The sequence below is a fragment of the Prenolepis imparis genome, unplaced genomic scaffold (genome assembly GCF_030444845.1).
Source record: "Prenolepis imparis isolate NDT839.2.m4 unplaced genomic scaffold, iyPreImpa1.0 SCAF_7, whole genome shotgun sequence".
In the NCBI taxonomy this organism is placed as follows: domain Eukaryota; kingdom Metazoa; phylum Arthropoda; class Insecta; order Hymenoptera; family Formicidae; genus Prenolepis; species Prenolepis imparis.
Window position 1 is genome coordinate 12,022,084 of NW_028141165.1, and position 24,022 is coordinate 12,046,105.

The 24,022-nt window shown below is 32.7% G+C and overlaps 1 protein-coding gene and 1 long non-coding RNA gene across 9 annotated transcripts in view; both read right to left on the minus strand.

Annotated features, from left to right (window-relative positions):
- Trol (terribly reduced optic lobes) overlaps nt 1-24,022 on the minus strand; it is a 157,158-nt gene that overhangs the window by 76,318 nt on the left and 56,818 nt on the right. For all 8 annotated transcript variants that reach the window (XM_083042631.1, XM_083042630.1, XM_083042629.1 and 5 more), the window contains exons 8-9: nt 19,092-19,352; nt 17,849-17,965 (exon numbers count right to left, since the gene is read on the minus strand). In XM_083042631.1, the coding sequence (XP_082898757.1) occupies nt 17,849-17,965; nt 19,092-19,352 (378 nt within the window). The remainder of the gene's footprint in view (nt 1-17,848; nt 17,966-19,091; nt 19,353-24,022) is intronic.
- On the minus strand, nt 2,414-6,383 carry LOC145938836 (uncharacterized). The gene is made up of 3 exons (XR_014425744.1): nt 5,737-6,383; nt 4,466-4,802; nt 2,414-2,550 (listed from the first exon to the last, which is right to left on the minus strand). It is a non-coding gene; the product is annotated as an uncharacterized LOC145938836 (long non-coding RNA).

Consider the following 24,022-nt stretch of genomic DNA (forward strand, 5'->3'; position numbering starts at 1 on the left):
TGTCCTTCGCCTTTCGTCAGCAACGACTACGAGCCTTACATATATGTTTTACCCTTCTTGAATAAACCTCGACCATTCTCTCAGGTCATTTTCCTCGTGATAACCGTGCTTGACTTTGTACACATTTGCTTCACGTAACGCTCCAATTTGACATTCTTGTGTGTCATCAATTAATATTACAGTAATCGATGATACATAGATATCATAGATACATAGCTATCAAGAATCGTATTTCTTATATAAAAATTTAATTATTCTATTACTTCAATTACTAGTTTCTTTTTTTTTATTTAAAAAATTGTTATGTAAAAAGAAATTAAAATTGAATCTTGTAATAAAAATTTTATTATATTTATTATAGATTTTGTTTATAACAGAAGTTGGTTCTAAAAAATGTGACTGCTATTTTATTCAACTGATAAAATATTGGTTATATTAGAGTGAATATTATCAATGTTTTTCCCCTTTAATTTTGTTTTTGATAATAAATCACAATGTAGTAGTTCGCAGAATTAATGTACTTATGTTGCAAAGTTAATGAAATTTTTATAAAGTCCCAAACATTTTTTGTGATACTTTTACATATAATTATATATATATACTTTTGCTTAATATCTCTGTATCTAAATACTGAACATCATATTTCGGGACATAAACACTATAGTATAATGTGCCGCAACTACAAGCTTTCAGCGACTAATATGGAGATAGAATGGAGAGAAAATAAAATGGAAAAATTGGAGAAAAAAAAGAATACATCTCTCTCTTTCTCTCACGAAAGGGATAGCTAGCGGCAGCTTTTATATTGCGTACGTTTTATAGTGGCCGCGTATATGTATGAATATGTATAATGTGTGTGTGAGCATGTCGCGTTTATCGTCACCCGCTGTATTGTTTAAAACACATAAACAAAGTTTTCCTCTAATTCTTTGCTCTTAAATTATTTTTCTGCGGAGATAACATATCACGTCATAAAGTCAAAGTATTTTAAAATGCATTAAATTAAGATCTTAATTACTATCTTAATTCACATAAACTTGAACTTTGTTGCAAATCAGTCGAACTTTTAAACTGTGTACGAATTTAGAATCTTATATTATAAAGACCTTTGCAGCTTAAAAAGTATTTAAAGTCTATTCTTCTCTACAGTTCAAATATAATCAACTCTTACTTTTAGAAAGAAAGAAGCTTTTTGCTTGTGCTATAATTGAGTATCTTACGCGTTTGTGCATCGAATATTTAAGAATCGGATATTTAAGAATCTGTATTATGCAAATACTAAGTGCAATATGTATGCGAGATAGATAAAGTACCAAGGTTTATAAGAAGTAAGACCGGACGATTGTTTCATTTTGAAAATGATATTCAAGCGCCACTGTATTTATACCTATATATAATATATATAATATATATATATATGGTACATACATTATATATGTATATATTGTATATATCACGTGTTAAAGACTCTCTTACATTATTTCTTTCTTGTTTTCGCTTCTACTTACTATAATATAATCTCGCATTTTCTGGCGCAAAACATCGCGAGATTTATCCTGAAAATACATCGTGTGCTCGACATCATGCAATTAAATACCAGCACTGTGACGCAAGAAAGAAAGATTAGGAATAAAGAGAAAAAACGGGGGAAAGTCCAGAGTAGGATAGGAAGAGAGAAAAAATAAAGGGGCGACGCTGCGAAGGTGAATGGAAAGAAAAATATGGAAATGCCAGGAAAATTGTTATCACAAATACTGGTAAAGCAGTGCCATTCACTTGTCGTGAAGTTGCCGTGAACTGAGAAATAATGAGTTTTTAGATGCACAAATCCATACGAGTAAAGTGATTTTTTTCTTCGTTACGTAAACTTTTCAATCCGAATATATTATCTCTTCTATTATTAATAATATTATAATCTCTGATATCTCTCTCTCTGATATCAATCGCGCTTCTTTGCGAGAATTATTTCTCATTCGTAAAAGTTATTGAGTTGTTTCATAAAACTTGAAGGAATAAACATTTTAAATTCTTTATCTTAATATTAACAGCTAATGCTTCAGGTAAATTAAGCTCAGCAATGACAGCAAATTATAATATTATAATATAGAAATATTTGCGTTATATCAGCAATGTACTACATGAAATAGACCGTTTAAAACCGGTTAAAACAATTTAAGCTTGTAATGTACTTAATTCTTTCAAAAAGATTCTTGATTTCTTGATTAGTGTCTCCGTTGCCAAGCTTAAGGTGCAAAAAATACGTGCAACCGAAAGAGAGATCGTAATTACCTGAATTTTCTGATCGATACGAAGGAATTCTGTGCCTCTGCGCGAGGTTCGATTGTGCCACGGCCAGAAGCAAAAGAATTGGCAGAAGTCTCGTCGTCGGTAGTCCCATTTCACTTGTCGATCGTTTACGAGCGATTCATTTGCCGCGTACACGTGCGCGTGCTTTCTCTCGTACAGAAATAAAAAATCGAAAGCTTCCTTTCGATTTTTCCAAATGTACGCCTCAAGGGTAAATGATGCGATATCGGTGCTTTTCAAGAACTAAATGTAATTGCAAAAGTTATTTAACTTATATGCATGCTGATCATGACGAAAAGCTCCCTGACCGCGGAGAATTTTATTCGCTAACAATAAGTATTATATTGAATATGGAACCGAATATGGCAAGGGAATGAAAGGAACCGCAAGTCGTCTCGTCCGGTGAAATGTCGGGGCACGCAATGAAGATAGATCGTATAAGAAGTTGAGAAAAGTTTTTATATCCGTTTCACGATTTTTTCTTTTTTTTAATATGAGTCCTTTTATATATATATGAAAAAATTATATTCTTCCTCGTAAAATATATATATATAACTGCCGATATATTTATTTTACTTGAGTTTGTTTAATAAATTTAATTTATCAACGACACTACAAATTATACGACGCACTGAAATTTATTTATAATTAAGAATTTTGAAAAATTCTACATTGATTATTCTTCAAATATAATAATCATTATTGTGCAAGAAAAATATGAAAAGCGAAATAAATATCAATTCTCTCTGGCCCGCGTATTTCTTTTCTCATCTTTCATTTACATTTTGCTAGAATTGTATAAACTGAGCTCGGAATTTCGCATAATTTTTGGGGAGGTGTGTATTCTGCTTTTAGTCGGTCCACCTTTTTTTTCAAACCTTAGGCACCGTCGCAGTATTTGTTCGCGCGGATTAAGCCGGATTGTACGATGGCGGTACGCGGCTGCGGTAAAAGCCAAGGAAATTGTGCGTCCCGGTAAACAGACAATGGCTGTATGCCGCCGTACGACGCGCTGTTTTTCAATTATTTTTAATTATTTTCTGAATGACGGCCCGCGTGCTCTGCCGTCGAGTTTGATGCACGCTAGCTACGGTCTTCAATCTCGCTCGCCGTTGCATTGTCGGTCGTTGCGCGTCGCGTTGTCGCGGTCTCTCTACCGTGGGTCGTCCGCTTTCCTTCCATTATATCCCAATTTTGCCGATATCGTTAACATTTCGTGCATTATTTAACTGATTTTAATTGAAATCAATTATCAATTGCACCGTGCAATCAAAAGCAAGAATGTTTTCGCGCTTTTCTCTTTTTTTCCATATATACATCATAATTATTAAAAAATGCAATAATCCTTTTTCATTTTTTTTCTTTTCTAAGACACTTAAATCAATAAGCAATTATATTTAAGAGATACGTAACTTTTATTTAAAATTTATTTCAAAGATTTTTCCTACGAAAATAAAAAAAGTGTGTTTTTGTGCGCTATTTTTTTCCATCGCTTATTACTCGATTAAATTAAATTGTTCGTAAAAGATTCGGATTATATATAATGTGAGAGAGAACGCGGACCAAATGATGTTGCTTTTCCAGATTCTTGCGCTTTCGTATTGGCGGCGAAATACTGTGCGTAAAAGCACGTCGCGAAGATGCAGACTGCCGGTTACGTGCTAGCAGGATTTACTCGAGAAAACTCATGCTCGTTCTCTTGAGTCGCAAATGAGATTTTTTCGGACTTCGTGCCCTGCATTACTCGGCAATTTAATTTCAGAAGTAAAGAAACCTCGGCGGATTAGAAACTGGGTTCCGCAAGCTCGTAACCGTACTTTTACGATGCGCGTCAATCTCGGCCAGATTTATCCATCGAGAGCGTAAATTATAACAAGCTGTTAAATATTATTTAAATACCGTTCGTAAGCGACGCGAGAGAAAGAAGAATATATTTATATATAACAACGCGCGATCTAATTTTATCTTATACTATTAAATATAAGAATTATATTACATAAATGTCGGTCGTATAATTCGGAAAAATGTTTTGCAGGATATATGCGAATAGCTCTCTTTATACATTTCGAGAAAAATAAATATTATATTTATAATTTAAACAGGGAAGATTAAATACAAAAATGTTTCTTTGTCACCCGAACAAGACGAGCCTACGAACCTATGACTCTTCGTGCGACAGCAGCGAGTCCGAGAGCTCGATCGAGAGAATTCAACGACAATTCGCAGGAGAAGAATGATCGAAGGCTTCGCGTTGACCGAACTTGACAGACTGGCATGCCGTCAGTCGTCATAGAGCGAAGGAAGAGTCATCCGAGTATAAGAACACCCCACCGCTGTTGTCAACGGGGGAAAGCGTGGGAGGTACTAAGCTACTACAGATTTTTTTTTCTCTTTTAACGTTCTCGCTTCATAAGCACACGACAAAGTCATCGGCGATGGCTCTTGCTCTCGACAAGCTTCATTGTTCGAGTACGTGAATGGGGAACACAAACAACCTTTGAAAACGTAAATCCAGTTTAGATAAATATAATCGAATCGTCGAGCAAGGATTAAAAAATACTAATTTTGTGTTAATTTCGAAAAAAGCTTGATCCGATGATTAGTTTGTTCGAGCAAGAAATAGATGGACGAAAAAAAGGGAAAGCTAAATATATTTTCTTTCGGTTCTTTTCAATGCGGAGATAATTTTGGACGAAGGATTAGACGACTATCCGGACACGCTTGACAAGCACGAACTGCGCTTTTCCGCCCCTTTATAACGAGTAGAAGCACGTTAAATATATATGAAGTGATGAAATAGATGTGTTATAAATTCGGAAACATGCTTACGCATCGAAAGATTTCACATGAAAGCTGCTACAGAAAACTTTTACAAACAGGAAATAGAAGATAATATATAACATGTATCGAAGCATACATATATAAGAGTTTCATGAGTTACTGAATTTATAAATTATAAATCATATTGTAACAAATATTATAAATAAATCTTGAGTTTTATATTTATTTATAGCGATTTAATCTTTTTTGCTTAAAAAAATTAAATTAATTTTAAAAAGAGTTCTTTCTCTCTCTTTTTCTAATATACGTACGTTATTTTTAATATTTCAATGTATAAAGGCTATTTCAAATTTACGACTTTAATTTTGTGTTATCATGCTATATAGTTGGTGAGGGGTGAGTGCTTTGGATAAATTACTAAGAGAATTTGATAGTATCAAGAACGAAAACAAGGACCTCGATATGTAAGTTAAGTCAAGTGCACATTGTAACGAGACACTGTTTATAAATAAACCGATAAGAAGGCAGACAGCTATAAGATCGAACAGTCGGTTAAGCAATGTAAAAGTTCTGAATGAAATAGAAAATATTATTAGTTCAAGAACCGATAAAATTTAAGACATATATAGTGACATCTGGATCAATTACTTCCAAAAATACTGTGTTACACCGGATTATAAACGTGAAGTAATCAATAAACGCAAATTCTTTATCGAAGTCTATATAGAATTGTTCTTTTGGTTTTCTTTCTGGATGACTGATAGATGCGCGCGGAATGACAGTTCGAGTTTTATCACCCTCATACAGCTCACATCCCCGCAATCATATCGTTGCTCCGAAAAAAAACAGCAGCTCTAGACTATAACAGTCACATGTCCATCTTATCCGAAGATATCCGAAAGTGCAATTTAGTTTGTACATAAACTCTACATACAACGGCGTAATTAAACAGGAAGCGCACCACACGAGTTATTCGCGAATGTCGTGAAATAAAATTCCATCTCGAGACTGCGGTCGATTTTGTTCAAAGTGTCGAGTTAACCGCGCGCTTTTTCATCTGACAATTTGAATACATTATACTACCGGCTGAGTGTATAACTAACTGTCAACTTTTATATAGTCGGCTATTCTCTCTTCTATCCCTCGCGACTCGTTTTCGCGATTCCCCACAATAAACTCTTGTCGAGAGCAAACCGGCGAACACGTAAACGCGGAGCAGGAGCGAGACCGACCGACCGACCCGTCGTGTTCCGAGCGAGTAACTGTCGGCCGAGAGGAGCGTGGGAGGTCTTGCAGGTACCGCGGCTCCGTGGCGTAATGGCAATCATGCGGCCTCATGCCGACCCTTTGGCGCGCTTCGACCTCTCGGCAGTTTCCGGCTGACGCTCGGTTCCTCTCGACGTCGTCTCCGCCGCGTTCATCTCGCGTTGGGAGTCGGCGTCGAGCCGTCCGCGAGAGTACTTAGGGATGAATTTTTCTAATTTTATTTAACCCCCTTTTTCTTATTTTTATAAGAGCACGTCTCTTTTGAGCTGCATTTTTCCTTCCAATGCAATGACATGAAATTGAATACTGATTAAGGGATACAAATTACAAATTACTTAAGCAATTGCCCCTGCAGATTATGTTAATTAGAATGACTTAAAATTATACATTTCTTGCATAAACAAGTATAAGGCATAGAGTACAGACATTTCAGTTTCTTCTTAGAACAAGAATACTATTGTCATATAATTGTTAAATAATTGAGCGATTATTTTACGTTATATTTTGTATATCGCGAAACATATATTGCATCTTGAGCAGAAGATCGTTTCATCCCTCAGATTAAATAAGTAGCTGCGAATAATTACGAATATAAAAGATAAAATTGCGAGGATGAAATCCGAACCTCGTATCTTAATTGTTGGCAAATGCTCGTTTAAGTAAATTAATGGAGCACGCCAGTGTCATATCACCGGTGATCATCGATGGTCGACGACGCGGTCGAATTTCCGCGTACACCTCGTTCGATGCACAGTAGTGCATACTGAAAATGTCATTAGCGAAGTGCGAGGCACGGTGTCGGCAGAACGACCGACACGTTCGGTCTTTCCCCTGCGCGGATTATAAAACTTTAAATAAAATAACTTTAGAATCACGGGTCTGTGTGCGCGCTCGGACAAGCGTGTCGTGATGGACGATGACGACGACGTTGACGATGGAAGAACGAAGGAAAACGCACGAGGGAAGAAAGACGACCCGGGGAGGGTGAAACCCGTCCGCGACACGATGTATATAGACACGGAAGAAAGGGACGGCGCATGTTTATTCAAACTCATCTTATATCGCATTTTCATACTAATGGACTTTTTCAACTCGGGGCCCGAGAGAGCATGTCCTACGTTTCCGTTCTTTGGCTTTGGTCGACGAAGAACGTAGAGCGCGGCCCCGGATGTAGATCTCCGCATTATCATACTCGCGTTAGCATAACAGTTAGAATCTCGACTCGAGAGATGGGTTAAGGTGGGTGGAACGAGCAGTGTTGAGAAGTGCTCTCGATTTCTCCACTCGTCGTCGGATTCGTCGCGCGAGATAAACGATCAACCGACAACGTCCTGATTTATTCATCTATTTTCCGCAATCGGAACGGCAAACCGAGGCATTTAGCTTGAAAGCTGTAGGAATAAAGTTTAAGAAGATGCGGATATAAGAGTTGATGCGACTCATTTAGCCTGACAAAAAATTTTCGAAATGGTTTAGTTTACTATCAATCAGGGATGAGAGAAAGCGCAACTTAGCTTCTTATCTATTGAATTAATTTAAGTAGAAATGCTGTGTGTGTGCTAGAGAAAATGAAATTATTACATTTACATCTTAAGACCGTTTTATTTTTCTTACTCTTTTTATTTAAAATATTCCAAAGTAAAAAAAAACAACAGATAATATAATAAACGTAGCTGCATTATTGAGAAGAGGAAAACGCGGACTTCTCTTCGAAATAATAGAATTGAATAAGAAATAGGGAGAACGTATCAGTATGCAAGCGCGGATAGATGATGACTTAAATTGATTTCACAGCCGTAAATATATCTTTCGTGTTCTGTTAGTGTGACAAATATATGAGATAGCAGTCTAATTTCAACTCAGAATTATGTCAACCATATTACATATGCTAATCCTCATTCCTATATGGTAAACTTTATCTCGCTTTAAATAATCTATACAAATGGGCTTGTTAGTTTTGCGTGATTAATTCAGATTTTTTAATACTGTAATATACTTCACGAACGTCTCTTGTAATTCAATGTAAAGTTATAATTAAAGTTTTATAGTAATTCTCTCTCACCTTCCTCATGTCACTCTAATAATGATCATATGATATTGCGCTGAATCATACAACACGTTTCTTCATATCATTTGCATTCTTACGCGAGATTGCTGTTATCATACACAAATGTTAAAAATTATTTTTACACGTCGCCAAATGCTATGACATGCTTCTCTTCTAGGACAGAAATTTATTTTTCAGTGTTGGCATAGAAAAGAGCTCGGTTTTGCATAAAAACAGCGTATATTTATCATACTATCATTTCTTCGCAATCATTCTGGAGTGCGTCCGAACCGCGTCTTTAAAATGAAATAAATTTCTCATTATACCTACTAGCGTAATTCGCGCGAGAGTTTGAGTCAATCGGCGGTCGCTTGCAGCGACCATTGCCGGACGCATCCTGCATCCCCCCATCTGCGGACGAAAATTACTTTCGGGTTCAGGAGCGAGGGGGAGGGGGTTCTATGCAGGTCGAGAGAGGGCAGAATTTTCGTTCTACTCAGGGACGATTAAACAAATCCAGAGCGCCGACGCCGCCCGCCTCGCGCCGTAATTCTCTCGACCGCGTACGTATTGTCGTAAATTACAAAAAAGGGGGTTTGAATTGCACGAGCAACGGCGCGTGCACGCGAACGCCGCGAAATAACCACGCCTGTGTTTATGTGTCTGTGTGCTACACGTACACGCGGCCAGGATGCATCGGGATAATGCCGTCCAAGAGTCAGCTCTTGTACCGTCACAAAGAGATACTGGATTCTGACAATTCGAAAAAAAAAAAATAATAATTCTTAACGCATCATATCTACATTGTACACCTACACGTACTTAAAACCGCATTTAAACCAGTTTGCATGCGGCGCGCATCTTTTATTCATCGAATGGATTAAAGAAAATCGATACCAAAACACGAAACGAATAAAATGGATAAAACTTCAAATAATGTATTATCGTTATCGTATCACGCTTCAAATTTTCATAGAAAGATTAATTCTAAAGTATTTTCCGATACAGCGATTTCGTAAGATACTCAATTAAAATCTTATAGCGATAAATCTTATAACCAGATCAGAGTGAAATATCTGGAAATGGACAAGCAATATAATATTTTATAATATTTATAATATTTTGTAATATTTTAAGTACAGAGCTAGGACTATTTTGATTCAAGAAACCTTAAGTACAGTTATACATATATTTTTTAATACAGATCTCTATAATTCGTTAAAAAAAATTAAACAAAAAGTGATTACTTCTAATTTTTTTCACACTTGTGTACTTTTTCGGATAGAATTCATCTACAACGAAGATTGTAATACGAAGATTAGGCAAGGAGAGAAAGTTCGATGAATACGAGAAGGGGATGTTCGGGATAGATCGGCCTTCTAGGAATACTGTTGCAGCGTACTGTACCTTGCACGTACATATACACCGACTGTTTGTCGTTGGTGCTGTTCGTTTGTTACGAGTAGACCTTAAGTGTACGAGGTGCCACGGTAACGCCTACCAATCTGCTGTTTGTCCTCCAACCACCCGCTGTTCTCGCCGCCACCCCTCGGTGCGCTTAATTCCCGCGCGCGCGAAATGAAGCTTAAAGCCGAAAATGAATTCTAAAAAGCGAACGAGCCGGTCCAGCGCCAGCGCTGATAAAAGCGAACCCGCTTTCATATTCGAACAACGCCACGATGATCGTACTCCTCCCATATATATATGTTTTCACGAGGAAAAACTGAGATTATTATTAAAAAGCAAGGGACGATAAAGATAATTCACATTCTAAATATAAATCGTCTTCAAGTTTCTCTCAAAATCGACAAATATATTTTAGATTCAACATTTCTTTATGTTTTTCTGATAAAAAACGTTTGTCTTATGCATATAATCTTTTTTTAAACATTTCAATGCATTTTGAAATAATGTCGTGGCGTAATTAACAATTGAGTGAGTAATAATATTTTATGAACAAATTTCTCTCTTTAAATTTGATTTTGTCATCAAATTTGTATAAGTCGTAAAAGCTTTTAGACATTACATTCGATCGAAGAATTGTAGATGCGACTGTCAGTAGGATATATTTAACATTCATATATATTTGATGAGAGATACCAAATTTTACTTTTACTTTTGGATATGTTAAATCTATCTGTCATGATTTTGAGAGCGATGTCCGCATGTGACTATAATAGTATTCAGAAAGTTAGAAAATATTTGTCTCCTCCCGGATTCTCAAGTAGTTCTACTTCGAACATTTCAGTCTTATACAGCACGTAGATTGAACTAATACAATCGATACATTTAGAGAAAAATTGATACGCTACGGTTTAAAAAAACTAGAATCAATTCTCAGGAATTATTAGCTTTGTGTCTGCGAATACACAATACAATAATATAAAATAATAACGCTCCTTCTTGGTTAAAATTGTTCACACATATTGTTCACACATATTGAATTGTGACAATGAAATGTAGAATCGTTTTCGCGATTGAGACACTTGATTATCAAATGTTTTGTATGCGGCGACTAGAAATATGTTATACTAAATGTTATCGTTTAGTTTGAGACGTTTGGTATACGGGTGTCAACTATATTCTAGCTCACAAATAGCCGTCTCCTGCAGTGACCGAAACTTCGGAAAACGTTACTGCCATTGAATATTCAGCCTTACAAATACATTCAGATGGACTACACAATCTTTGCATGTTTTCAAAAATTTTTGAAGTGACAGATGAAATTTCTCTTCAAAATGCTAGCATAGTTAATTTTTTGTAAACGGCAAAAGCTAATTTTTTACTGCACAAAAATGTTTCTGTCATGATAAATTTTGCGCGAAAAGAAGACAGGAGTCACATCAGAACGATGAAAAATTAATTGATTAAGAAATGTATATTATCGATAAAAAATTATGCTTTATTTAATGTTTTAAAATAGAAATGTGCATGACGTTATAGACTCAATATTTAACCTTATTCATCATTTAATTAAAATATTATCAAAAATATCTTTTACATCAGACGGATATAACTTTTGTTAAATTTAGAATTAATTAATCATATTATAAAAAAATGAAAGAAGAAAATTTGTAATGTATTTAGGCGCGCGCATATTATTAGAGTTGCTTATTTAAGACTAGTAGCTCAGCCTAGTTAATAAATTAACTTACCGCCCGGGGGACACAAATTGTGAAGGTATTGTAAACGTATCAAGCACCTCGTCACCATTCGCGATTGATATGCACGTGGAAATAACTGAACTTGGAAACGAGGACTTCGTGCAAACGCTCATCTTCTATTCAGTCAAGTCTCTCGACATATGTTATGTCATTTATCCCTTAGAAATGAACTGTATCGTGGGCGTCATTCGATCGAAAGTACACATGCTAAATTCGTTCATTGTCTGTATTTCTTATTAACGCCAACATTACGCGAAAACACGTGTATAAATAATAAAAGTATAAAAATAATAAAAGGTCGTAAAAAAATGAAACATTCGTACATTAAAAATATATACTTCTTTTTATACGCTAAGATTATTCCGTTGTATTAATAAAATTACTCAGTTATATTAATTCAAATTAATAATGTCTAAAAATACATAAAGAAAGTCACAATTGTTAGTACTGAGTTTCGATCAGCATCATCTTTTTTTAAAATAAATTTCCTTAACAAATGGAAATGTGAGAATGTACCACAGTGTTATGTGTCCTTTTCATTTATATAAAATATTCAAATGCGGCGATGCCATAAAAATTTGTCAATAAACGAGACACCGCATTCTGAGGCATGTAGATATTGCATCACAATTCATAATATTTTGATCGAACGCAACGAGTAATTAAACGTTTTTACTATAGAATTGCACAAATACTGCACAAATGTAAAAATACGACAATTTTTTTTCATGGATCGATTGGTTTTAATCAGCAAAATGTGAACAATTTCATATAACATTTGCTTAAATTTTGAAATAGAGCCGTCTTTGTTAAGAATGAATATTGGTGTTATTTATGCATGAACTCCGATAAACATATGGTATAATACATCTGACGTTAATGTTAAAAAAGAACAAGCAAATACATATACACATACATATTTTATGTATATATATATATATAGAACAGAAATATCGATGAGCTATAATATTTTATAGCTTACACAATTATCCGACACATGCAAACGATCAATTAGAAACCCGTCGCACTAAGTCTATAATATATGGCAGGCTCGTTTTTCGCCACAAAAACCATCCGCGTTGCCTTGTCTCGAAAGTGTAAACGAACGAACGTCCCTGATGTAACTGTGCATGTAATGTAACTGTGCGCCGCGGAGATGGGATCGCAAAACGGCGTGGATCATGCCAACGCGACGGCATGCAACAAGGATAAGCTTATTCATACGTTGTCCACCTGGCACGGAACTCTAACGCAACGTTGATACGCTATTGATAGGATCGAACATGCATTCGTGCGCATATTACGTGTGTTGTTTTTATAATACGCACGTTAATCCCCATCATATTCGGACGCGTGTCACTATGACTGATGTTCTTTTTATTGATAGAAACAAAGAAGAAAATAGAGCAAATATCAGTTAGAAATTGAAATATGCGTTCAAGTCCAAATTTGTACCTCTCCTTTTAATAGACGAATAAAGCAAGATATTTAAGGTCCAAATCCATACAAAATGATAAGAACTGGTTTCAATTATATTGAATCAAAAAATACATTTTAAATATGTCAGTTTTGCGATGAAAATAGTTTCAGCGATTTAGGTTTTGTGCGAGTGTAAAATGCGCGAGTGCAAACTTCAAGAAAAATGCAGCGATGTAAATGTTTGACCGAGTACGTATGAGAATAATGTTTTTGCGGCGCAGGAATGTATCGTTTGTCCAGAACTATCGCGTTATAAAGAAGTAGTTCGAATTAAAACTGTAATTTCATCGTGCACTGTTAATCATCTCGCGACATTAAATGTAGTTGCGCTTTCCGTAAAAATTTTAATATAGTTTGATTTAATAGAAATATAATATATATAAATTATGTATTGCAATTATATTTTTGTAATTTATGTATTTTGTATTGCAATTATATTTTGACATAAAAGAGTGTTGCTAACTATAATATATATTTCTCATTATGAGAGAACAAATATTTATACATTTAGTTACGATGTCATTATAGAATAGGATACCGTAATAAAGTTTCACGATCTGATAATGTATATCATTATTTGAGTAAGTAGTTGGATCGATCAATGCGCCGACACATGTCCACATAATTTATTAATGTGCATCTTTTACCTATATTTATTCTGCTTAGAATAAGTAAAATGTTAATTATTCTGCTTAGTGCATAAATAAAATATTAACCAAATCTTCAATCACTTTGACGCATATTAATCAAGGAAAATGATTGACGTATTTTTCTTCAAATCACTTAAATGTCTCGGCAAAAAGTATATATAATAATTAATAAATTATATTATACATTTTTAATTGTCAGCTCAAGCTAAACTTAGATCAAGATTATATGTTGAACAGAGATAAAAAAAAATATAATTCAAACGATATCATTTCCAGTATGTGGGTTTTGCAAAATGCCCTAAATCTTTGCTTATCGCTATAAGTGGAAGAACTCGACAAGAGCGCGACAACGAAGTGAAGTGGAGTGATAGCGAGTAGTGTTTCCAGATAGGGTCGGCACACATTAAGTTAATTTCTTTTCGCGAATGGTCTTCGGGTGGAGAACGATAAATTTTCGCAGACCGGACATTCGCGAGTGCGCTCGTATGTTTACGTTAACGGCGGTAGCGGCGTTAAAGATGTAATGACATGCAAAAGAGAGGGAGTCTCGCATAAAACTTAATGGTCATACACGACATACCAGTCGGCTTGTAATCAGACAAGCATCAAATGCTGAAGGTACAGTCTATTATTATGAACTATTATCATCGTCTATTATCGCGTCGACCACCTTTTCTTTCTGCTCCGTTTTAGTCAACGTGTCAACGTCTCGTTTTATGTTTGAACAGTCACGCTAAAACTCTTAATTAAATGAGCGCAATTGACAATTCGCTATTTTTCTTTAGATTAATTATATAAACTCTTTTATAAATAATACGCTGATACAAGTGGCTCCAAGATAAATCTTTTTTAACATTTACGATAGAGAAATTTTCTCAATTGTTGACGTCTGTAAATTTGCAAAAACAATATTTGTCCTTGTTTGACGTGACATGACTACATAAAAGAGCAAAAAGTCTCCGTCGTAAGACACGAAGAAGCTTCTCCTAAAACTACCGACTTCCATCGCTATATTTCCGATAACGAATGCATTGCACTATGTTATAAAAGCAATCGTGAACGTCTTTTGGCCAAGAAATACTGTATTCGCGAATGGTACCGAGCCTAGCCGGTGCACACAGTAGTCTAGATTAATTTCATAGCAGGAAAATATTTCAAATATTTTGAAATCTTTTATTGAGATATTTTTTGAGTATTTTATACCATCATAAAAACGTCTTAAAATATTATAAACTACAAATCCTTGTAGTTAATATTAATCTGTAAGAGCGATAGAATAAAGATTTTGTTTATGCTTTTGAGCATTATTATGCGTTTTACTGGTATCGTTAATCATTGCTATTTAAAATGTTTTATCAATCATTCTTTATTAAAATGCCTAAATTAAAATTAAATAAATCTTCTGAAAATCTAGTCTCCGTACGCTTTCTTCGGAAAAGTACACTTTTAAAATATTTATGGAATATCGAATCAGATAAGCAAGGCCCTTTGTAAATTATTAGCAAAAAACTTTGCTGAAATTTTGTCATATCTCGTTTTTCCACATCCCTTCCCGTATTGTTCCCCCGATTGGAGCTTTATTGCCGCTCAAGGACGTCCCGTTGCGGACGTTTAAGTCGACTGGTCTATATATGCGAGGCGAGGACGCACCTGAGTAATGTTCGTAGACGACGGAAGTTGACGTTTGTCATGGTGGTGCCTAGCGTGCAGGTCATCCCCCTTCCCTCTCTTTCGATTCTACCCTTCTGTTCTCCCCACCGTGCCTGTCGTATTCTGTTGCCTCTTTCTCCTACCCCATTCCAGCGAAACTCATAATTGTTCGAGGGGACATATCGCTGGCGCGAGGGGGAAAGAGTATCGGGGACACGAAAGTGGTTATGCGCATTCCTGCTTGAAGGAAAAGAGAGAAAGAGATAGAGGGGCAATGAAGAGGAGGAAGTGGAGTAGCGAAGGATGAGTTAAACGAGGGGAAACAAAAAGAGAGAAAGAGAGAAGAGCCACAGGATCGTCCCCCCGTGTGCCTCACGACTGAATACTTGAATATTGATTAAGCATGCACATCGCGATTACTTGGAGCAGGTAAAAGCGCTCCTCTTGCAGGTCCGCGACCTGCGTGTCTGCGGATATTTATGTGAAGCAGTGCTTCGACGATCCCTCTACTCGTCTCCATCTAACCCCCCCGAGCCAACCCCCTCGTCAGCACCAGCCCATCCGCGCGCGCAAGCTCTCGTCCTCTCAGACGGATAAAAAAGGCATGCCGGAAGAGTCAGAAGATATCCGCTAACCATGAGACGTTTAAACGATGAAAGCGCGGATGTACGAAACGTGTGCACGGTTGCTTGATTTATGATCGGCCTTCGTAGGATTATATTCTTCGATCGCGAGCTGCCGCGAGCGAGCGAGCGAGCAAACGAGCTCTGGCCTAGTTCGCCTCCGGTCGACGATTAACAGAATAACGGGAAGCCATTCCTCAATTTGTTCCTGTTTCCTTTTTTTCTTCTCGCCTTCAGCACGCGAAGTTACGAGGACGGAAACGCGAATACAAGAAAGCGTAGAATCAGTTTGAACAATTCCGTAATGCGTTCCGAGATGCTTTTATAAGACAATAAGATGAGAATCAATCGCGAACTATTATAGATGAATGAACAAGATACTTCTACTTAAATTAGTTACAAGTAAATCCCTCGCAATAAGTTGCTCCGATAACGATAAATATATGATTTATTAGCAATCGAGTAGCTTTCGAAAATGACGTTCCAAAATCGTGATTGTGAATTGTTCATTTTGAATAGGAGAATAATTGTGAAATCGCGATAATGCGCGAAAAATACAAGTTTTGATGTAAAACGCTACGTTTTATTATGTGCGCAAATGTGTGCCCACTCGTTATGTACATTGTTTAATTTTCGGGAATAATTAGCTCACTGCTTCGAATTTCTCGCTATTATGCAAAGTTATGAAATTGTTATAAAAAAAATCATTAATTATATGTTGAAAAAGTTCCTATACGTTATATAAAATTTTTTCCACATATTATCAAGCGCACATCTGTTTTTCAAGTCAATTTTACGAACGAAAAGCACTCGCTAATGTGATACGTTGATTTAAGTTACAATGCAAGCAAGCCCTAGCGAAATAACGCATGAATCGCGATTTATTTCATTATTCGTGGCATTTTTTGCTGTTTTCGTGGGGAAGGCGCGAGGATATAATTCACGGGCCGATACCGCCAAGCTAATTTACCCCGGCCGAACGCGCGCAGCCGTCTAATTAAGCTGGCTTTCGCACAACAAAGCGCGTACGTGTGGCCGCAATCGGGCGGGCTTTACAACATCGGCCAGCATCCGGCGCTTCCACGTTGTTGACCACGATCGTCCTCTACTCGAGGCATCGGAAGCACCGGAAAAAGAGGACGCGCGGGATAACGGGGAGAAAAAGCCCTCGAGCTTTGAATATTCAGTAGGTACGTCCCGCTCGCGTCTTCTCTCTCGCGGCTTCTCCCCGTCTGACCTTATTTTTCTACGTAAAAAACTGCGGCTTCCGCCGTTACTTGGGGATTCGTCTCGCTGTTTGCGGAAAAGACACGTCGCCGGAAATTTGCGCCAACGCTCGCAGTTGAACGAAGGACAGACCGATTTGAATTAACATCTGAGTGCCAAGATGGGATGCTAATAAACCGTCAGTCTCGATAAGTAAAGTTTTAACGCGGGGAAAATGGGGCGAAAGATAACGGTCGTATCGATTTTTCGGGTCGGTAGAACAGGCAACTGGTTTCTATACCATCTACTCGCGAATCTACATCCTAACTGATAAACTGACGATCGTAGATAAGCTGCACGTAGTGCACGTTTACAGGTATATGGTGTATATTATCAAGCAGTCGATAAGACTGAAATTTCAGTCGGATAATTCATTTATCTTTGTCGAATATGTTTTTAATAAAATATTTTTATATTTAATATATGTTAAATAATGATTAAATGATGATAAATGTAAATAGATTTGCAATGGCAATGCCACGTTTGCAGTTTTCAATGTGCAAAGTTAAACAGAAAATTTTCTGCCTAAACAATTAAGAGTCCTCATAATTTACTCTTACAGTGTCAATATATAATTATAATTACGTTGCATTATAAAAAAATCGTGGGACTCACCGGGGTAGTTGCAGTCGTGTTCGTCGCTACCGTCTTGACAATCTTCCACGAAGTTGCATCGTTGAGATTCCAATATGCATCTGTTTACATCACATGCGAACTCTCCGACGCTGCAGCCTGTAAGACATAAAATAAATAAATTATTAATACATTTATACATACAATAATTGCACTTTGAAATTACAACACTTTATTTATGATTACCATGATGTACTTTCAAATTAACACAAATATACACAACAGTATATTACACATTGTAGCATAAAATTATAAAATTGCAAACATTACATATACAAAATATATTTTTTAAAAGTGTTAGAGAAACGTACAATCTCATATTATTATTAGCATGCTAATTACAGGCATCGGTATGCAATAAAAATCTACGAATTTTATTGGCGTATATACATTTGTAAATGAATACAACAGATGAGTGGAAATTTTAAATATGTATATATTAGGATAATAATATACACGTGCAATACTGTTTATTATGTAAAAAGAATGTTTAATAATCTAATTCTTAATTGTATCAATGTTTACTTTAATAATTGTGCGTCTATTGTGTGCGCGAGTATGCGCGCGCCCTTGACTACGGTCGCGCGGAGTTCACTTAAAGAAACTGTCACGCGTTTACATCATTTACATAATATACAGTATTTACACATAATACAACGATAGATAACAATTCCAAGTAAATTCTGTGGCTTTAAACATGATTTAATATAAATGTTTTATAATATATATTATTTAATATAAATGTTTGATATATCTATAAGTCATCCTTTTTACCAATTTTTAAAAATTGGTTTTAAAAACTTTTAAAATTTATATCTTTAAAAAAACTGTCGCTTTTATTTCATTTGTTATGTTATAGTATGCAAACTTAATGATTATACATATATGGAGTTTTGTTATAAATTCTAAGACAGAAAATAACAAAAATTAATAATTTATAAATTGATAATATTACAATTATTAAATTCATCCTCATAATAACAATGCATGTAGAAAAGTGTTCGTTCAAAGGTGATTATATAAAAAATGAAATAAGAAAACTATGTTAAAATGTATAAAATTTATGAGTTTTATAAAAATCCTTAAGAGAAGGTTAGGGTTAGGGTTAGGTTAGGTTAGGTTTAGTTAGGTTCCAATATTAAACACATACACACACACATTATTTATTTTGATCTTCTTTGCCATTAACAATAAGGTGGCGAAAATCAACTAGCTCAACTTATACCTGGATGTGGGCAGCCGACCTCGTCACCACCATCATCGCAATCCGGAACACCATCGCATTGCTGCACCGAACAAATGTGACGACTGCCGTCTTGACAGCGTACTGTATCGTCCGCGCGACACTTGTTTACTGGCCGCAGCGTAGATATTTCGTCCTCCCTATCGCTGTCATCAATATCAGATACTTCCGGTTTTACATCATGAGGTAAAACCGGGAAATATTCTGAATGCAGTCGTGGCTCCAAAGTAGTATGCTCGAAATCTATTGTTTCGTTTATCAGTATGGTTCAATACCGGTGTACGAATATCATACACGTGTTAGTGAAATGAATGAATTAAGCAAATAATAAACATCAACAAAATGAGATGACAGATATGAATGCTATTTTTCAAAATGTTTTCAATAATATTGTTTACAGATTTTTCAAAATTATTATTTGTGTGCTACAAAAAATATATTTTGTAAGAATATTGTATATATTAATTTCTATATAAAGTTTTGATAAATATAAATAAGTATATCATATATTTATTGGTAATTGCCCTTATAACACATTAATTGTATTTGTGTAGGCTGTTTCTTCTGTAATTCTTGTATAAATTTTTATATTTCAATAAATATATATAATAATTATATTCAAAATTTAATTTAATATACACTGAAATATCGTGTGTGTTTCGTTAATTAAACAAAGTTGAAAAACGCGCACTTAATATGAACAGCAAATAAAAAAAATGGATAATTTAAAATTTACTAGAACAACACAAGCGCACGCCATTCCTTGATTTTATATAAAAAAGAATTATGTTTTTATATTTTGTTTAAACTTGATTAAAATTTTTGACAGAAATAAGCTGATTAGAGCGTTAATTAGCTAATTAAAATTTTTAAATAAAAATATGTTACAAAAATTAAAATAATAATACCTTTTTAAAAAAGGCATGTTATTGACATTGTTGTCGCTTTTCTGCGATACTAATTGGCTGTCTCGATTCGCGTTGTGCATTATATTCATAGCATCGAGCAGCTGTCATCGCGAGAGTTAGCAGTGTGTTTGACAGTTTGTCCAAAATAAAATAAAATAAAATAAAAAGTATTATAGTATATTATATTATTATTTTAATTATAATAATATATTGTAAATAAAATAATATGTTATAATATATAGTTATAATATATATATACGCGCGCACTATTCCTCAAATTTATTTATGTTAAAAAGAATTATACAGAAATCAGCTGATAACTGTCAAAAAATATTAATCGAGTTTAAAGTCCTATAACATTTTATTTAAAACATATTATTATTTTAATTTTCATAACATAATATTATTTTAAAATTTATTTAGCAAATTAACGCTTTAATCAGCTGATGTATGTCAAAAATATTAATAAAGCGTAAATTGGCTAATTAAAATTTAAAATAATAATAAATTATAAAAATTAAAATAGTAATATGTTGAAAATAATAAATTATAATGCTTTATCTAGAATTAATATTTTTTCACAGTTATCAGCTGATTTCTGCGTCAAAAAATATTAATCGCGGACAAACTATACATATATTATAACATATGATTTTATTTACAACATATTATAATTATAATAATATATTTTAAGTAATATAATATGTTATAATACTTTATCCGCAATTAATATTTTTGACAGAAATCAGCTGATTAAAACGTTAATTTGTTAATTAATTTTTAAAATAAGAATATGTAACAAATTTATAAAATAATATGCTTTAAATAAAATGTTATAATACTTTAAACTCGATTAAAATTTTTTGACATTTATCAGCTGATTTCTGTCAAAAAATATTATTCGAGTTTAAAGTATTATAACATATTATTTATAACATTATTATTTTAATTTTTATAGCATATTTTTATTTGGGCAAGAATATATGTATTTAGATTAAAAAATTAACTCCAGCTCGATTATTTAAATATCTCATATTACCTATATGTGTTATATTTAAAAAATTATATTATTAAAGCAAATGAGCTGGGATAATTTCAATCGTTTTAATATCTTATTTGGGCAAGAATATATGTATTTGGATTAAAAAATTAACCCAAGCTCGATTATTTAAATATCTCATATTACCTATATGTGTCATAATTAAAAAATTATATTATTAAAACAAATGAGCTGGGATTATTCCAATCGTTTTAATATCTTATTTGGGCAAGAATATATGTAAATTGATTAAAAAATTAACTCGATTATTTAAATATCTTATATTACATATGTGTCATATTTAAAAAATTATATTATTAAAGCAAATGAGCTGGGATTATTTCTTACTAAACTGCATAGTAAAATTAATCAAACATATTTAATATTTTATTGTAATAGATATTATTATTGTGATAAATATTAATCAGGGAAATTCTCATAAAATTCTTTCCATATCATATTGTCCCACGATTACCATGATTTTCAGGGTAAATTTTAAGATAAAATTCTCTGTGTTTATTACTTACAAAATATTATAATTTTAATTATAAAAATATAGGTTGTACATATGTAAATAATATTATACGAGTATGTTATAATATATTCTTTTAATATAAACTTATTTGTCCGCGATTAATATTTTTTGAAAAAAGCAGCTCATAACTGTAAAAAATATTAATCCAATTTAAAATATTAAAACATATATTATTATTTAATTTAATTTAATTTTGGATAAACTGTCAAACTGCTGATCCTCGCGATGATTGTCAACAATAATTGCGGGAATCGATTTAACATGTTTTTTTTTTAAAAGGACTAGAACACAAGCGCGGGTTATTCTTCAATTTTATGTTAAAAAGAATGATACAGAAATCAGCTGATATAACTGTCAAAAAATATTAATCGAGTTTAAAAAGTACTATAACATTTTATTTATAACATATCATTATTTTACTTTTTATGACATAATATTATTTTAAAATTTAGTTAACGCTTTATTAGTATTTTTTGACAGAAATCAGCTGATTAAAGCATTAATTTGTTTGTTAATTAAATTTTAAAATAAGAATGTGTTATAAAAATTAAAATAATATGTTTTAAATAATATGTTATAATTTTCCTTAAACTCGATTAATATTTTTGACAGTTATCAGGTGCTTTCTATCAAAAAATATTAATCGCAGATAAGGCATTATAACATATTATTTACAACATATTTCCATTTAAATTTTTATATTACCTATTATTTTAAAATTCAATTAGCAAATTAATGATTTATTAGTATTTTTTTATAGAAATTAGCTGATTAAAACGTTAATTTGTTAATTAAATTTTAAAAAAATAATTAGTAATAAAAATTATAAAATAATAATGTTTTAAATAAAATGTTATAGTATGTTTAAACTCGATTAATATCTTTTGACAGTTATTAACTGATTTGTGTGAAAAAATATTAATCGAGTTTAAAGTACTATAACATTTTATTTAAAACATATTATTACTTTATAATTTTTATTACATACTATTATTTTAAAATTTAATTAACAAATTAACGCTTTAATCAGCTGATTTCTGTCAAAAATATTAATCGAGTTAAAAGAACTAAAACATATTATATATTTAAAACATATTACTATTTTAATTTTTTAAACATATTATTATTTAAAAATTTAATTAGCAAATTAACGCTTTACTCAGCTGATTTCTATGAAAAAATATTAATAAAGCGTTAGTTTGCTAATTAAATTTTTAAATAATAATAAGGTTATAAAAATTAAAATAGTAATATGTTGTAAATAATATGTTATGATGCCTTATCGATAATTAATATTTTTTAACAGAAATCAGCTGATAACTGTCAAAAATATTAATCGAGTTAAGAAAACTAACATATATTTAAAACATATTACTAGTTTAATTTTTATAACATCTTATTATTTTAAAATGTAATTAGCTAATTAACGCTCTAATCAGCATATTGCTGTCAAAAAATATTAATAAAACCAAAATTTGATAATTAAATTTTGAAATAATAACATGTTGTAAAAAATAAAATAGTAATATGTTGTAAATTATATCTTATAATACCTTATCAGAAATTAATATCTTTTGACAGAAATTAGTTAATAATTGTCAAAAATAATAATCGGGTTTTAAGTATTATAATATATTTTATTTAAAACATATATTATTTTAATTTTTATAAAATATTATTTTAAAATTTAATTTGTAAATTAACATTTTAATCAGCTGATTTCTGGCAAAAAAATATTAAGAAATATATATATGTATATTATATGGTAGATAATATATTATAATACTTTAAACTCAATTCAATATTTTTAACAGTTATCAGCTGATTTCTGTCAAAAATATTAATCGAGTTTAAAGAATTATAACATATTATTAAAACATTATTACTTTAATTTTTATACAATATTATTATTTTAAAAATTAATTAGTAAATTGACGCTTTAATCAGCTGATACCTGTCAAAAATATTAATAAAGTAAAAATTTGCTAATTAAATTTTAAAATAATATGTTATAAAATATAAAATAATAATATGTTGTAAATAATATGTTATGATGCCTTATCTGCGATTAATATTTTTTGACAGAAATCAGCTGATAACTGATAACTGTCAAAAATGTTAATCGAGTTTAAAGAATTGTGACATATTATTTAAGACATTTAGATCATTTTAATTTTTGTAGCGTATTATTATGTTAGAAAATAATTAGAAAATTAACTCTTTAATCAGCTGATTTCTGTCGAAAAATATTAATCCAGTTTAAATAAACTTTATATAAAAAAATATCATTCTTTTTTATATATATTAAATCAAGAAATAACGCACGCATAGCGCACGCTTATGTTGTTCTAGTTATGTAAACAAAAAATAAAATTTCTCACAAAACATCAATGTATACAGTGCTATAAGTCTACTGCATTATAATAAATTC